Consider the following 17,903-nt stretch of genomic DNA (forward strand, 5'->3'; position numbering starts at 1 on the left):
GCTCTTCCACGGTGACTGGCCACAACTCTGTTTTGTCTCAGAGCATGCCCGGACTATATCACATAGTTTCTGTCATACCTTCATTACCATTGTCAAATTAAATTTTGGTCATCTGCTAACTCAGCCATTCCAGTCTTCAAGTGCAACAAGGAGGAGACACCCTCCTTCACTACAGCATAAAATGCTGATACCCTCTCTTAGTTTTGCATGCCAGTCGAAGCACGGTCCCAGGGTGTGGTCGCTGGTGCACTCTACCAGCTACTTGGAGCCATAAGTGAGAGTTGTATGAGCAGTGGGGACCAAATCCACCCAGCCACCAAATATTATTAATCTTTTTTTTTTCATATCATATTTATCATATCATATCATTTTTTATCATATATAGTTAGTTGTTAATTGCATGCAAATTAATCAGCCATCAATGAGTATTGAAACTAGTGCAATCATTTACAAGTTTATAGTTTTTATCTGTTTTAGCAACAGTCTGAAAGCAGAGAATTATTAGCTAGTATTATTTCTAAGACATTGTTGATTTCGAAAATGACAACCAGCAGCAGAGAAGTAGTAATGTTCAGGACTTTTTATGGCATAAATATAAATGATTTTTATACATTGAAAATATAATATGAAATATATTTGTGAAGCTTACAATAATTTCAGCAAACACTGAATGGAAAAGCACCTGCTTTAGCATGTGAAACAATGTTATTTCTTTTCTCAAAATGGTAAAATGAAGTAATAGATTTTGAATAATCATATGATGCTTTTCCTGCAGAAATGTTTAAATAAGTATAAAATTAGAGGAGGAGAGTGTTATATTCCATTCCTGGCGCAGAGAAGTGTGTGTTGTGGGGGGGGGGGGGTGCAATCTGTGCTTAAAATTGAGCATCAATTTTAATCACTCAGTATAGAACATTTTAGACATTTTCTCCACATCTATCTATAGTGCTTCATCATTGGATATTATTATTAAAATAAGCATCCTACAAAAAAAAATCATCTGCTGCAATTCTAAGCTGAAGATGAAAGACTGAAGTTCTACTAATATATTGTTGGACACACATGCACACACTTAAAAAAAAAATAGCATCTCACAATGAAAGTAAATAATGACATTTTAACGTCCTTTCTGGTTCATAATAATAAAACAACTATTTAAGCATGATGATCCATATCATGGAATTTTACAAAGAAAAAAAAAAATTGCAAATCATGTTTATTTCAATACTTATTTGAATACATTTATAAATATTAATGTAATGATTTTCATTGCAAGCAAGCATTTGAAAACAGTGTGAATATAATTTCTGCAATATTACTGTTATGTATAAAATTAAACAGATTGTTTCATTCCCGGTATGAAAATTAAGGTGGTAAATTTGCCATTGGTGAATAAATTCATTATGAAGACTGATTTTCACATTTTAGTATAGAAGCCAATTCTAAAGCAAAAGTTAAAATCTTGAAGGACAATTTTGGATAAAGGAAATTTCGAGTAAAACAGTATTACAAACAGCCAACTTAGTTGTCCAAGTAAGTGGTCATTGTATCTGTTCTCCAATCAACAGGCTGCAGATTCATGTCCTGCGTATGGCAGGATATGATCTGTGATTGTTAAAAAAACAATCACAGATCATATCCTTATATTATCTTATATTATAAGGATATTATAATTTGAAACTGAATATCCTTATATTTTGTTTCAAAAAAAAAAAAAAAACTTTAATCTTTAAGCCTTTCATGGGTGGGTGGGAGCTACATAAAAAAGAGGTAGACCCAAAGTCTCTCCATTACCATTAATCCAGTAATGGCTGTACCATTGCCATTAAGGGATTGTGACCAGAGGAGGGTAATCCACCAGGTGGTGTCATCGAGTAAGCTACTCTAAACTAGTGCTCCAGCATTTTATTGCTATTGCAAGTGTTTCTCATCCAAATTAAACATCAAACGGATATCTTAACAGCTGGTATTAAGGAGCACAACCTGTAAGTACTTTTAGTGTAATAAAAATGGGCCATGTGCAAGCCCCCGCTATGCCACCATGTGAAGCAAAGATGGCAACAAAAGACAAAGACAAACAAGTACACCGTGTCTCACCAGTGTAGTGCCATCGATTGTCGACAAACCCAAAGTGCCGCAGCCTGTAAAATTGATATCCACGATTAAAAAAAAGGGTATAATGTGAGAGTTCTGTGCCACTGGTTACATGCTTCCTGCACAAAATATATATCGACCTTACCAAGCCTTTATTTCTGTTCTCTGTGTGCCTCTGTAAAACAACTCCTGAACTTAGGCAAACGAATTGAAAACTTCGAACAGCAGATTAGTACTATGAATGAAACTCTTTTCTTCAAAATACGAGCACTAGAAATGAAGCTCGAACCAACTGATGATCAGTGCTGCAACGCAAGTTCACCCTTCCCTGTGAATGAACTCAGTGACTTAATCGCATCAACAGTGTACTACTCGATGGAGGCCAAAAGCAAAACATTCAATGCTGTTATTTTGAACTTTCCAAAGGAAAATGGAAAAGCACTAAAAGAAGACATCATCAAATTAGCAGAAGAATGCAACATAGATTCTAAAAATGTTGTCAGGTGCCATCATTTCGAACCCATTAACAAAAGAAAGGACGGAATGAACTTTCCACCCTTAGTAAAAGCGACTTGCGACACGCCGACAAGCACATCAAAACTAATAACAGTGGTCAACAAAAAGTTCAAAGACACTTGGCCCCAATCGCGGATATGTGCTCGACCAGATTTAACATTTGCACAAAGGGAACAAGGATGCCAGCTTCAAAGACAACTCGAAGAAAAAAACATCAAAATTGTGACAAACGTTGGATCATCGACTATAGACAAGTTAAATTGGTGCAAAAACAAAGCGATGCGAGTATGCAGGCACTGCATAGGAAATGTGCAAGACTTTGCGGTCGATCATATGATTCACAAAACCCTACATATCCACTTCACCAACATCCATGGCCTAAACTCCAACCTTAATAGTGTCCACTATTACCTTCAGTCTACCAAACTCCACCTACTCTTTCTGGCAGAAACTCAAATCTCACCTCCTCCCAGCACCATTAATCTCAACCTTCCAAACTACATACTCTAACTCCTTTCGACCCAAGGGTAGCATCTGTGCATACATACCTTGCCAGAGAACACCCAACCTAGAATTGCCCAATTTTGACCTTCTTTGGATGAAAATGCCCTTCCCAACTCAGTCAAATTCATATGTTGTCTCTATCGCTCCCCTAAAGCAACCAACCACTCTGAGATTTTTAATTTCCTCTCCTTAAAAATTGAATTTCTCCAGTCCCACTTTCCTAACAGTGAAATCATCCTCCTAGGAGATTTTAATGTCCACAACACCAACTGGCTTTCCTCCTCCAGCTGTACAGATCTTGCAGGCAGAGAAGCTGAAGCATTTGCCATCACTAATGACCTTAAACAGCTTATTCAGATGCCAACCAGAATACCTGATACTCCAAACCACTCTCCAAATACTTTAGATCTCTTCCTGACCAATGACTTCCAAATATGCAGTGAATGTGGAGGGCCCCCTAGGCAATTCTGACCACAACCTAGTGCTCATCCCCTCTCCCCATGCTCTCAGAGTATACATTTGTCTATGTATTCTCTAAGAGTATAAGCTGACTTATTCACCAGGAACTTTTGATATGCTTTCTTCTTTTCCTTCACTGCCTCTTTAACTTCCTGTGTCCACCATGGAGTTCTGATTTCTCTATCCTTGCAGACAACCTCACTCACCACATGCCTATCTGGCTGAATCTAAAAGGTTTGGTTCCTGTTTTCAAACTCTTTCATTTTTCCTTGAATAATGTTTGTGTATTTAATCTACAATTCACATTTAAGAGCTGCTCAACTTTTATTCGCTTTAAAACATTCTTACATGTTCTTCTTTTCAATATGAAATTCAATTTTATCCTGCTCAAGACGAAATGGTGATCATTTCCAATTTCGAATCCTCTGTGCATTCTATTGTCCTGCACCAGTGAAAAAACATTACTATCAACAATACATTTGCCGTTATTATTAGCTTTGCTCTTTTCTCCAAATTTTCCCAAAATATTTTAGTATGTCTAACAATTATTTCCTACTCTGTTATTTAGTTCCCCAACAAGAACCAACTTTTCCTTTTTCATTTTGTCAGTTCATTTCTCTAAAGCCTCAAAACATTCCTCCACTTCTGCCTTAGTAGAGCCTTCTGTGGGACCATAGGCACAAATAAGTCTCATTGTCCAGTTCCCCATTCTGATATCTGCCCACATCACTCTACTTGAATGGCAGGCAATACCTTCTTTTCCCTGATTTTCATTGACTGAATATATCATTTTGTATGTATTGCTCAGAAAAATCTCACCAGATTTTGTCTTTTTTGTTTCAGTCACTCCTATTATGTCAATCTGGTACTTATCCAATTCATCAGCTAGCTCCATTTCTTTGCCATTCAGGCTTCTTATGTTGATAGTACCAATCTTGAACTCTGTTGATATTGAGTTCAAGGGTGTGTTTCAGTATTTGTTCCAGTAGCTAACTTTTCACTGTTCATCCTGGTTCCCTATCGAAAACAATGGGGGAGCCTTGTTTAACCAAGCGTTTCCCAAGCCGTCATGATATCCTGTCATGTACCATCATTTTATATTTTGGTTTAAGCCAATAGGAGTATAATTTGGTTGGCTAAATGCCAAATTGCCAGCCCATCCTCATTTGTTCAGTATCTGGGTAGATACCTAATGGGGGTGCAACATGAGAAGGTGAGTATTGGACATTAGGTCAGAAGCCCTGGTCATTCTCTGCATTCCTTTAAAGGCTATGTGGAGGTCTCCTCTCAGTTATACAGCTTTGACCCTTAAGCACCCCAAGTTTTAAAATACTAGTATCCCAGATCTTTGATAAATTAATGCCACCATATTTGTTGAGATTGGGAAATTGCTAGCTGATGCTGATTCTAACAATATCCTCTCAGGCCTGTAACAACTTCTATGTAATATAGATGTTTTTCTTCATCTGATCCTATGTGAAGGAGTATCCAGAGCATGGTCTGCCAATCCTGATTTGTCATAAAGATGATCTCAGATGTAATTTTTATGTTCTTCAAAGTGAATGTTAACTGATCTGCTGTACTGCCCAAAGTAGACTAAACTGCAGGCACAAAGAGCTTTATACACTCCAGGATGTTCAAGAGGATGTCATCGATCTTTTGGAGAATGTATGAAGAGAACTTTGGCTATTTTTCGACCATGCCTTTTGATGTATCCTTAACATATGTGATGGGAATGGTTTTGCTCTGTGATCTTGTCTGTTTGGTGTAGGAGGGATGGGGTGTTTTTATGTTGCTCCCACCCACGAAAGGTTATTTGTAAACCTATGATACATTTTGTACCTTGGGTTGACTAAGGATATATTTTTTATATTTTTATCAATTTCATATACATATTTTTTATATTGTTAAATCATTTTTACAAAGTCCAGAAACCATGCTCTAGAGACCAAACATGGAACCTTTTCAAGCCACTGAAAGCCTCCAATAAGCAGGGTGATGGTATCGTATTGGGCAATGAAATTTCATGTGCACCTAAAGACAATTGCAAACATCTGTGCCTATGGCAGGATTTAAACCCACAGCCTGTTGGTTGGAGAATGGGTATGCCAACTAGGATGCTGGCTGTTAAAATGCACCAGAAATGTATGTAATGTCTAGACCATGAGACCATACAGCAAACACACAAACAACATAGCACTACCAAACTGTTGGTTTTAGTGTAGCTGTGTTGGGTGCTTGATTTTCAAAATACTCCATATAGAAGTTTGTTGTGGTGGAGAACCCATAGCAGTCCATTTAGCTGTTTTGTGTATTTCCTTTTCATAGGAAATTACCTGCATATATGGTGAATCTGAATTATTCAATTATGTCAGGAGGAAATGAGGCTTAATAAGGTCAAGGGCATCTGTCCAAGGTACATTAGGGAAAACTGAGGTGATATTGAAATTATGTATACATGATACTTTTCCAGTTCTTCTGCAAGTTCAATTTCTTTTCCGTTAATACTATGTATGTTGATGTTTCCTATCTTCAGCACTTTGGATGGTGGGTTTCTTCTTCTTCTAGATTTTGAGTGGAAGTTTTTTCCAGTTGCTGTTTTTCACTTTTGTCCTGGTTCCCTGACAAAAACAGCAGGGGCCTTGTTTCACTGGGTGAAGCCTCAGCCTGCATGAAATCACATGTTGTGTCATCGTATGGTTTGAGCCAGTAGCGAGTACAGTTTGGTTTGCCAAGTCCCAAATTGTCAGCTCACCCTCATTCATTCAGTACCCAGTAGATATCTACTAATGGAGTGCACCACACAAAAGTGAGGATTGAAGATTAGGTCAAAGTCCCAGCCAGTTCTCTGACATTAAAAGGTGATGTGGAGATCTCTCAGTTATTTGTCTTTGACCCTTAAGCAGCCCTCTGTTATGTGAGGTTGTTATTTAGAAAAACAAAATATTGTTATAAAATTCCTACTATATACCCTCAAGGGATATACAGACTGTTGTGACAGTACTACATGAAAAAACTTGCATTTGTATTAATTTCTTATTAATAGTTTTTCTCCAAATCTCTTATCTGTCAGGACTTCAATATTGTCATATCTTATATTTTAGTCTTCTAAAACTCTACTGAATTGTATCAATCTACTTAAATCTTCAGTTTGAGGGCATATTAGGAATTTGGATGACAATGATGTTTTTAATAAATTCACATCATGACACAACAGTGTCTATATGACCATAATCAGGGATTTCTGAAAGGAAGCATCTGTTATAATAAATTTAGTTTAATCCTTTATCCAAGTGTGTGCAAAGAAAGTTTGCACCTGAAAGTATCTTCAGGACTGGGGTAAAGTGGTACAACACCGGGCAACTCCTTGCAAAGGTGGAGCAAGCTACCAACACTTCTATCTCAGTATCTCCCATAATGCAAAATACATCTCCTTGCAGATATGTATAATGTTATGCATTAAGGGAAGGGCCACTACCCAGACTAGTTTCGACCTTATGAATAAGTAAAGCCGTCTCTAAAAATTCGGACGATCCCTAGGCCACTCAATCGTGGGCGAAAGACCGTCCATCTCAGCGTTGGCTCCACTCAGTGATGGCCTTCCACCCACACGCCACCACCGAGCAGAACTGCTCAAATTCTGAAGAAAAGCATTCACCGACAAAACCCCTCAGCGGGCCATGCCGGAGAACACTTTCCCCGCAGACTCAAATTGCTCCCTTAAGGCAAAATCCTTAAGAGAGCGAACTCATAATGCCCCCCCCCCACCGGTTTCAGCCTTTTTCGAGGCTTCATCAGTGAGTAGCTAGACACTACCCAGACTAGTTTCGACCTTTATTGAGGTCTCTTCAGTGGGAGCCAGGCTCAAGTGGAGATACCAGGCAGAAGCATTAGCAAGGTCATCTCCTCCTATAGGAGCTGCCAAACGGTGTGTCATCTTTTTATTAAATTACTCTGGATTTAGAGAAAGATGTTGAAAGTTTATTTTTCACTTGGTCAGACTATAATAAATTTAGTTTAATCTTTTATCCAAGTGTGTGCAAACAAAGTTTGTGCCTGAAAGTATCTTCAGGACTGGGGTAAAGTGGTACAACACCGGGCAACTCCTTGCAAAGGTGGAGCAAGCTACCAACACTCCTATCTCAGTATCTCCGTTTGGCAGCTCCTAAAGAAGATGATGACCTTGCTAATTCTTCTGCCTGGTATCTCCACTTGGGCCTAGCTCCCACTGAAGAGACCTCAATAAAGGTCGAAACTAGTCTGGGTAGTGGCCCTTCCCTTAATGCATAACATTATACATATCTGCAAGGAGATGTTTTGCATTATGCATATTGAAATATATGTCATAGCATATATTTCTAAACATTTATTGCATCATTCCACTGAGGTCTTTCTCTTCTGGGAAAAATCCAAAAGTAATACTCTATCACCTGAGATTGACTCTGCTCACACATTCCTGAATACCCAACAATATTAAGTTGCTTTCTAATATCTTCATTTTTAGTATGATTCTGCCATTGATGCTGTTTGTTCATGCCCATAAATTTATTCGTTTGAATCCCTACCATGCCAGGTTTGCTTATTCTGTTTCCATATTTAATTTGCAATCTTCATTAAAAATTGTGCCTAAATAGCTGAAATGTTTTTTGTTCTATGGGTTTCCCATTCAGGATGTAGCTGATGTTTTCAGTGTTTCTGCCTATTCAGTCTGTTTTTTATTATTATTATTATTTTTTTTTAATTGCTGATATTCATACCAGATTTGTTACAACAGTTATTCAATTTTAGTTAAGGAATCCTGCAGACTTGTACTGGATTTATATTATAAAAGTATAACATCTGCATGAAGTAAACAGCTGAGATTAACATCTCCAATTTTGATAACAAGTGTAATGCCATGTAACTTCATATTATGATCCATACAGATGATGAAATACACAGATAATGCACACCTCGTTTCACATCAAACCACTTTCCTCTATCCTTTTCAAGTTTAACTTCTACCTTACAACTGAAATGTAGATTGCATTGCTTAATATAATTGCTCATTTAAAAAGTAATTTTTCTTCACAGATTTATTGTTTTGTAAAAATTTAATTTTCACTAAAAATGCCAATTTTTTTTTTAATGTCTGAAATCAATATGAAATTGCTCTTATTTAATTTCTTTTCAGTTTATCAATTTTAGATGGATTTTCAACACCGACCAGGAGGGAAAACTGGCACAGGTGGTGTGGCATCATGGTCAGAAACAAACAGAGATCGAAGGGAGCGACTTCGTCAGCTGGCACTTGAAACAATCGATTTAAATAAAGATCCATATTTCATGAAAAATCATTTAGGTATTGCCTTTTAGTATTACCTTATTTTATATTATTGATGTGCATTATCTTGCTCATCATTTATTTGGTAAACCTTATTGTTCTAGTTAAAAGTAAAACTAAATAATTTACAAAGATAATGAAGTTTACAAAAGTATATTCTTATAGATGCCTCTATGACTGAGTGGTTTTACCATATTCCACTTGCTAAGAAAAGAGGTTTAAGTTAAAATTCCATTTATGATAGGAATAAATAACTACTAGGTTTAATGCATTGCTGACTGATTCAGTTGTAGTACTCTTGAAGTATTGCTTACTTATAAATCCCAGATCTGTTCTACTTTTTTAAAATATCTGCTTTAAGGATTGTGTACTTAAGACCTAAAAATCCTGATTTTGCTCATATGAATAGTTTGGCTTATCAGTGATCTCTTGCTCTCTTACTGATGATAGAAGATTTTTAAACCCTTCATGAACTGGTTTCCTTCTGCACGTAGATTCTTTCCAAGTAAGTGCATGTGCCAATAAAAATGTAGAGAAAAATGCAAGAAAAACAGTCAAACTAACAAGTGGACACTTGCATTCAATAGACATAACAGACTAGATGTAGCATTGACTGCCTCATTTCATTAACGCTAAACTCTTTGTATAGATATCACGAAGATATGGACATGATTCTGATATATGCTGTATTTGTGATTCGAGAGAGCATTATTTTGGTTTTTCATCACTGTGATTTGTATTATCGTAAGATTCCCTCCAGATTCTGCTTTCTTACTCTTTTCTTGTATCCACATATAGAATTGTGCACAAACATAGAACAGAATTACATTACATAAATCAAATTGATGATTAACCAAAACACTTCTTCAGAAATTTTTTTTTATTCATCAACTAAAAATTGTCACTTGTTACGGAGAAGCAGATCAGTGCATCTTTCAAGCCCTACATATCATTCTTTAAAAACATACACTGAAAATGGACTCACACTAGTAACTTATGCCATGAGAAAAATTTGGACCTCACATGCTTCTTAACCTCCCTACTGGCCGAGATGGATGAAATAGTGAGACCAAATTGTACTTCTTATCCATGTTATTCAATAGGTGTTACAGAATCGTATCCAGATTTAGCTGGACGTCTATAGACGTCGTGGCCGGTTGGGGGTTAATCATACCCTTATTCAGCTTACTAAGGGATGACCCACCATCTTCTTTCTCTACCTGTTATAAGCTGTAAAATTTCAGTTTTGTTTGTATTTTAAGATTCCCTTACAAATTTATTTGCCATATCTCTTCCATTTATTATTCATTTGAAGACTACATTCTCTCAGTTTTTCTCATATATACAATTGCCAAATATCTTTCTTGGTTGCCTTCTACTGGATCTTTTCAGTCATCTCCTCTGCATTCAATAGTAAGTTCTAGATTCTTTTTAGCAATGCAGTATTTAATTGATAAATAAGCAAAGATTTCTCTTCTGCTCATGGTGGGTTGAGTTCCTCAAAGATGAATTGTTGCCATTTCTTTCTGTCTACTGTCTTTTTATGAAGTTCTATTATGGAGTTTAAGTGGGTGCTTTCTTTAATGTTGTCAATCCATTTCTTTCTTGGTTGTCTTCTGCTGGGCTGTTCCTTCAATTCTACCAGCTTAGTTGGCTCCTTTTTTTTTTAGTGCTGTAATTATTGTTTCTTTAAAGTTAAGTTCTCTGACTTTTCTGTCCAGTTGATTTTTCTTAGGTATTTCATTTCGAAAGCATTGAGTTTATCTGTTTCTTTTTATTCCTTAAGATCCATAATTCTGAGCCATAGAGGACTGTGGAAATTATCATTGGTTTATACTGGTATCCCTTGCTTAATGCGGGATTTGATTAACGCAGCGAAATTAATTGGGACAATCCCTTGATACACGCAGCGGGAGTTTTAATTAACGCGCATTTAAATTTACTGCACAAAAACATGCAAGCCTTGAGGATTATTTCCTGGCCGAGAGAAAGAAAATCACGAGCATGATGACATTGATTATAACGCACTTGGTCACCCAAACTCTCTTAATGATCTGTGTGAGAATGTGAAAGTTTTATTTTTTCCACCAAATACGACATCATTGCTACAACACATGGACATGGGCGTTATTGCAACTGTCAAAGCCTATTTTCTTAAAAAGACATTCTCAAAGGCAGTAGAAACAATTGGAGAAAATGCGATTAGGCTTCATGAATTTTGAAAAAATTTTAACATTAAACACTCAATTGAAAACATTCATGACTTGTGGGAACATGTGTCTTCTAGCTGCATAAGAGCTGTTTGAAAAACCTTTTGCCTGAATACGCTAATGACTTAGGTGGTTTTCAAAATCCTGTGAACAACGTAGTTGAAGAAATCGTTTCAATTGGTGAAGACCCCTTGGTTTTGATGGTTTTGATGCAGAAGTCACCGTATGTTATGCTTTCACGCAGGCCTACACATTTTGCCGCGTAAGCTTCCGTAACTGATATTCCTCCAGAATAGGTTGGTTGCTCCTTATTCCCGGTGGTATCCCATGTCTGTCAAAGCATGTGTTCACGGGGCCGGTTTGCCAGCTTTGCGAGATGAGAAACCCCACATAAACTGGCAGAAAAAGACCTGCTGTCCACATCCAAGACCAGCTAAATTGGCTATGGCTGAGGAAGATGCTTAAGCTCTTCACGTTGTTGACGGGAATTGAAACTAGGACACTCCTTCCCCAGGCATATGGTTGTGAAATGCAAAGCCACTAGGCTAACCGTGCAGACGATGTAGAAGATGTTAAAGAATTATTGGATTCAAATTCAAAAGATTTCAGTGACAACAATCTTCTTGAAATTGAACAAAAACGTGCATATGAAGACAACGAACAAATGGAATGTGAAGATGATGTTCCAAAGGAGATAACAATCGAAGAACTGAATGGAATATTTCACATTTTAGAATCGCTTAAGAAGCAAGTAATGGATATAGATTCAGATGTTAATCAAAGAATACTTGTTTGCCGAGGTCTAGAGAGTCATTTTGCTTGTTATCTTAGAATTTATGCTGATAGGAAAAAAACTAAAACTGTTCAAACGAATCTTTAACCTTTTTTGATAAAAAAAAAAGGCAGTAACTAATGTAGGTATAAGCATTTATTTTGCATTCATTTTTTATCTTTCCTAAAAGAGTACCGTATAAAACAAATTATTAATACAGTAATCGATCATGGACGAATTGTAATTTTAACCACCTGGTTATTATATTTAATTAACGCAATTTTGATATGCTCTGTAACATCGAGGGATTAATTAGTCGTGTTAATCAAGGGATACCTGTATATCTTAAATTTGAGTTCTTTGCTTAATCTTTTATTGTTCCATATTTTTTGTAATCTGCCCAATGTTATCCATCCATTATTGATTCTGTGTTTGATGGTTTCGAAATAGTCTAGATCTTCATTGATCCTAGGTAATTGAACTGCTTTACTTGTTCTATATTATTGTTTCCTATTTTCATTTGCTTTTCTCTTTCTTCCTATTACCATTAGTTTTGTGTACTAAAATTGATTTTTATATCATATTTGTTACATCTTAGTCAGGATATTTTCTAATTTTTCTTGGCTGTCTGCCAAGCCAAGACAAATGTGTTATATTTCTTCCATTTACAGTTATGCCTTCACACATCTGTTATCCTTCGCTTACTACTTTTTTTAGGTACAGGTTGAATAAATATGGTGACAATGGATAGCCTTGCATGACTCCTTTTTTAATTGCTATTTGATCTGTTTCTATGTTTTTGTAATTCGCTATTGCTTGTGTTTCTGAATAGTAATTCTTGATGAAATTTAATAGGTATTTATCAAACCCTCTGTTTTCTTGAATTTTAATGAGTTTGCTTCTATTTATTGAGTCAAAAGCTTGTTTGAAGTCGATAAAACAGCAGTAGAGTTTTTTATATTTGTCTCTCATAAGATCTGCTAATCTGTTTTGTGTGAATGAAAATTGTATCTATTATGCTTCTGCTATTTCTAAATCCTATTTGCTCTTCTTCCATCTGTTCTTCATAGAAATGTTTAACTCTGTTTTGATGAATATTTTATAGCAATTGCTTAGAAGGGTGATAGGTCTATAGTTAGTGCAGGAGCTGACATCTCCTTTTTTTTGTGGATGGGTAAGATCTGGCCTGTTCTCCATTCTGCTGGTAAATTTCCTTTCTTTAGTATTTTGTTGAACAGTTTCCTTAGTTAATTTATTATGCTTTCTCCCCCTTTTTCTAGAAGTTCTTTTTGAATGTTGTCTATGCCTGGTGCTTTATTATTTTTCATTTGTTTGATTGCTATATGTATTTCTTCATTTAGTATGTCTTTTGTCTCAGAAGTTTCTTCTGGATTGAAGGTGTCTTGATCTATGTTTTCTTCAGCTGCAAATGTTTCTTTAAAATGATTAGTCCATATTTCATTTATTGTTTCACTGCTACTTGTGGTTCCATCTTTTTAAAATATTCAAACTGGGTTTTATTATTATTCCTGATACCTCCAAGGAGTCCAAAGACTCATCGCAGGTTGGGTGAGTATGTTCTAGTTATCTCTTTAACTATTTCATAAATGGTATTGGAGTCATGTTTTTTAATGCTCTTTGATAGTTGGATCTTGTCAAGCTATTGTTGAGCTTTGAGATGTCTATTTTCTTTTGGTTTTGGTGGTTTATTCTCTCTCTTTTGAAACTGATTTTTAGTAGTTCTGATAGTAGTTCATGGTCTGTACCATGTCAATCTTTTTTTAATGTTTCAACATTTTGGAAGGAATGTTTCCATTTCTTATTAATGATTATATAGTCTATACAGTTTTTGATTTCATTGTTTGGTGATGTCCAGGTATATTTGTGTTGTGGCCTGTGGTAGAATAAGGTATTTGTGATTAAACAGTTGATTTATTTTGCAAAAATTAATCAAGTCCTCTCCTCTCTCATTCATCTCTCCATGACCAAATTTTCCCATTACTCCTGCTTTATCTTCAGAGTACTGACCAATCTTTGCATTAAAATCTCCAATAATAATCAGGATATCTCTTGTACTTGTTCACCTGATTTCTTCTTGCAGTTGTTCAAGAAATTGGCTATATTCCTCCTCTTCATGTGATTGGTCTGGGGCATAAACTTCTGTTAATTTTATATATATTCCTTTTTCTTTTGCTTTGAATCTTACTGAGATGATTCTAGAGGAAATTGGTTTTACATCAACTATTGAGTTTAGAAGCCATTTTTTAATTATTAGTGCTACACCTTCTGTGATGGTTATCTTTCCTTCTTGAGTAAAATATGCTTGCATTTTTAATGTTGATTTTTCCCTCGCCTGTCCAGTAGGTCTCTGCCACTCCCACTATTTCCCATTTGAACAGTTAAAGTTTTTTCTCTATCAGTTTTAATTTGTCAGGTTTGTTCAACATTCTGAATGTTGATGGTTGAAATATTATATATACAGTTCGCGTTTCACATTGCTGTCTTCTTGCCTACTCTGTGTGTGCTTGAGTTACACATGTAGGCTCTCCCGTATGCAGAGCATTATTTTTGCTTCTATTTGCTGGCTGATTCATCTTTAAAGATTTTAGGCAATTAATGCAGCCGGCTTGGCATTCCACTGCTGCATACCTGTTGGTCGTGGGAGGTATTTCATTTCCCTCCTACCACCCATTTCTGGGAGGCATTCCCCAATCTGCCAGCTGTGGATGCGCTTTCTAGGGGGTTACAGGCATCGTCTGAAAAAAGCAAAGATTTACTATATTTTTTAGGCTCCAATTGATTTAAAGGTCTCTTAACTTCACAGAAGTAGGTAGAACAGTTTCAAATATACCACACTATTGTATCAATAGTGTGGTATATTTGTGGGAGGTATATCTGTGGGAGGTATTTCATTTCCCTCCTACCACCCATTTCTGGGAGGCATTCCCCAATCTGCCAGCTGTGGATGCGCTTTCTAGGGGGTTACAGGCATCGTCTGAAAAAAGCAAAGATTTACTATATTTTTTAGGCTCCAATTGATTTAAAGGTCTCTTAACTTCACAGAAGTAGGTAGAACAGTTTCAAATATACCACACTATTGTATCAACATAGTTGTTTTAATAGCAACTTACTATAGTTTTTGACTAAATAACATTCTAAACAGTATCAACTCACGTGACAAAGCAACTAGATGAACTTAGTACTTTCATTGAGCGAGTAACAACTATTATAGGTTGCTAAAGATACATAAAGCAGAAAATCTATTACTCCTAATAAAATGTATTAATAAAATAGAAATCCTGACATTATCACATCTTTGAATTCATTCCTATTATTATTATTATATTGGTACCTCGAAGGAGTCCAAAGAATCATTGTGGCAGACCCACACTAACTGTTATTCACAGAGTATCTATCATGCCTGTCCTTAATTTCATTCACTGATAAAATATGTGAATGCCTCTGACAGCTATGTGTTTTGTCGGTGAATAAATTTTGTTTGTTCCACTCGTTTATCACTCTCCGGCTGTTGTGGGCAAGTGGTTAATAGAAATGTGGAACCCATTAAGTTTTCTTGAAAAACTGGCAGTTAAAAACATTGGGGAAGACAGTGTGGGAAAGGCTGTTCTAAAGAACAGAGGTAGATGGAATGAAGGGAAAAGACTAGAAGTTGGTTTGATATATTTGGGTTGAATCACGTGCTGATGTTGACGGGTGGCTGCTCGTGTTGTTACATGGTTAGAAGAACAGTACTGACTAGTTGAGGAGCAGTCCGTGAGAGGATCACTTACTAGATAGATTGCCCTTTTCTGTATATCAAGAATTCTTAGGATTTTTTTGCATATACCACTCCATGACTATGAAATAATTTAAGGAAATTTGCAACATATACAAATTAAAATCTGGAATACAAATTAAAATAAACTTTAATATATACTTCCTATATTTTGGCAATGTCACATTGCCATCTTCATGGGAACATACAAATATGGCACGTGCACGCAGGAATTACAAAAAGCAAATGAGGCAGAAGATAACAGACTAACGTTGGTTCTAAAGTCCTAACAGTGCCCCTAGCAGGCTATTCTTGGCCGTTGGGCTGATGTTCTCATGATGTAAGTTTCCCAAATTTGGGGCAGTCTCATGCACTCAAATTTGTTCAGGTTTGAAATGTTTTTTAGAGCTGAGGCTGATTCTATGAATACTCTTTCGTACTTGAACTTGCTGCGGTGTATTACTTTGATTTTCTTCCAACGTATTCTGTGGCGGGTATCCAGAGCATGGTCTGCAAGCCCAGAGTGGCTGTACTGGTGAAACCGATGTAGTCTTTATGTTTTGAAATCCTGATATTTGCTGTCCTGCCTGTTTGGCCAAAGTAGGACAGTTTACAGCTGCAAGGGACCTGGTACATACCAGTTAGGTCCAGGAGAGATGGTTGGGCTTTGGTAGAGCGGATAAGGGATGCCAACTTTTTATATGGTTTGTAACAAGAAGTCAGGTAATTTTTTAAGGATTTTGATTATTTTTTCCGAGGTGCCTAGGATGTAGGGAATGGTGATGGATTTAGTGTAATCTTTATTGTGATGGTGGGGGGGGCTGTGGTTTAGTGGTTTTAATATTTTTTAGATTTTTGGGGGGGGTTGTAGCCATTGGCTAAGAAAGTATTAAAGATGTGGTTTAGTTCAGTAGTTAGGGCATTGTCATCTGAACAGATTAATTTTGCCCTGTTATATAGTGTTTTAAAACCCCATATTGTTGTGAGGAGGTGGGTGTGATAGCTGGTGAATGTATCTGCCTGTATGGGTGGGTTTTCTATAAACAGAGAAAACCAAGTATCCATCAGGCTGGTGAATGATTAGGATGTCTAGGAAAGGTAGGCTGTTGTTTGCCTCTTTTTCCAAGGTGAACTGGATTCTGGCGTCGTTTAAGAGTGTTAAGGAGTGGAGCGTGTCTGAGCCATGTGGCCAAATAGCGAACACATCATCCATGTAACGAAGCCAAATAGTGGGTTTTTGTGGGGCAGAGTTTTTGGCTTTCTCTTCAAAAGTCTCCATAAAGAAATTGGTCAAGGGTGGGGAAAGTGGTGAACCCATGACTGTCCCCTCTATTTATTTGTAGAATTTTCCTTGTCAAATGAAATAGCCTGAGTTCATTGTGAACTGAAATAGGGCTGAGATATCGGGAGGAAATTTGATTTGGATCAGCTATAAGGTTTCCTTGAGTGGGACATTTGTGAATAGGGAGGAGATGTCAAAACTGACCATTATGTACAGTATGTTGGAGTGAGAGGCTTTCTATAATGGCTTTGAAGTGGGCTGAGTTTTTTGTGTGATGGTGTGTTGCCAGCATAGTGTGTGAGCGCTTTGGCTAAATGTTTGGCATAATTTATATGTGGGGGAATCAGTGCCATCCACTATGGGACGTAATGGCACATTTAGTAAATGTATTTTTGGAAGTCCATATAATGGGGGGGGGGTCTAGAGTTTTAGTTTGTTGGTAACTTCCACAGGACAAGAAGTGACCTTCTTAAGGAGCCTATGGAGTGTTCTAATTTGAGAGTTGGTAGGATTATATTCAATAGGGAGGTAGTTAGCCCGGTCTAATAATAAAGCATTGCGCTTACCTGTGTAGTCCTTTTGGTTGAGAACCACGGTGGCATTTTCCTTATCCAATTTGTTGATTACTATTTCCTTGTTTTTCTTCATTTCTAGTAGAGCTATAAATTCATCTTTGGATATGTTGGCTTTTGATGGTCTTGCTTTGGTGAGAACACTGGCTACATCCAGTCTGACATTGTTTGGAGGGTTTCAGATACCATGTTCTATTTGGATCATTATTTCCTCAGCAGGTATTTTTTCAGGAGCTAAGGTGAAATTCTGGCCACATGCAAGAGCGGTGAGTGCTTCAAGCTTCAAATTAATGGAAGAGAAGTTGACTACAGTGTTGAGTTGTTACTGTGGTACAGAGGTAGTTCTTTTTCAAGTTATCAAATTTCTTGATGTGCCGACTATGGATTTTTTCAAAT

At 36.7% G+C, this 17,903-nt stretch overlaps 1 protein-coding gene across 2 annotated transcripts in view; it reads left to right on the top strand.

The window, feature by feature from the left end:
* Positions 1–17,903, top strand: part of LOC150098592 (splicing factor 3A subunit 2-like) — a 39,360-nt gene that overhangs the window by 16,370 nt on the left and 5,087 nt on the right. For both annotated transcript variants that reach the window (XM_090405347.1, XM_090405349.1), the window contains exon 2: positions 8,747–8,914. In XM_090405347.1, coding sequence (XP_090261473.1) covers positions 8,761–8,914 — 154 coding nt within the window. In that variant the 5' untranslated portion in view covers positions 8,747–8,760. The remainder of the gene's footprint in view (positions 1–8,746; positions 8,915–17,903) is intronic.

The sequence above is a fragment of the Typopeltis vanoorti genome, chromosome 15, assembly GCF_054136105.1.
Source record: "Typopeltis vanoorti isolate ZY-2024b chromosome 15, IOZ_Tvanoo_1.0, whole genome shotgun sequence".
Taxonomy (NCBI): domain Eukaryota; kingdom Metazoa; phylum Arthropoda; class Arachnida; order Uropygi; family Thelyphonidae; genus Typopeltis; species Typopeltis vanoorti.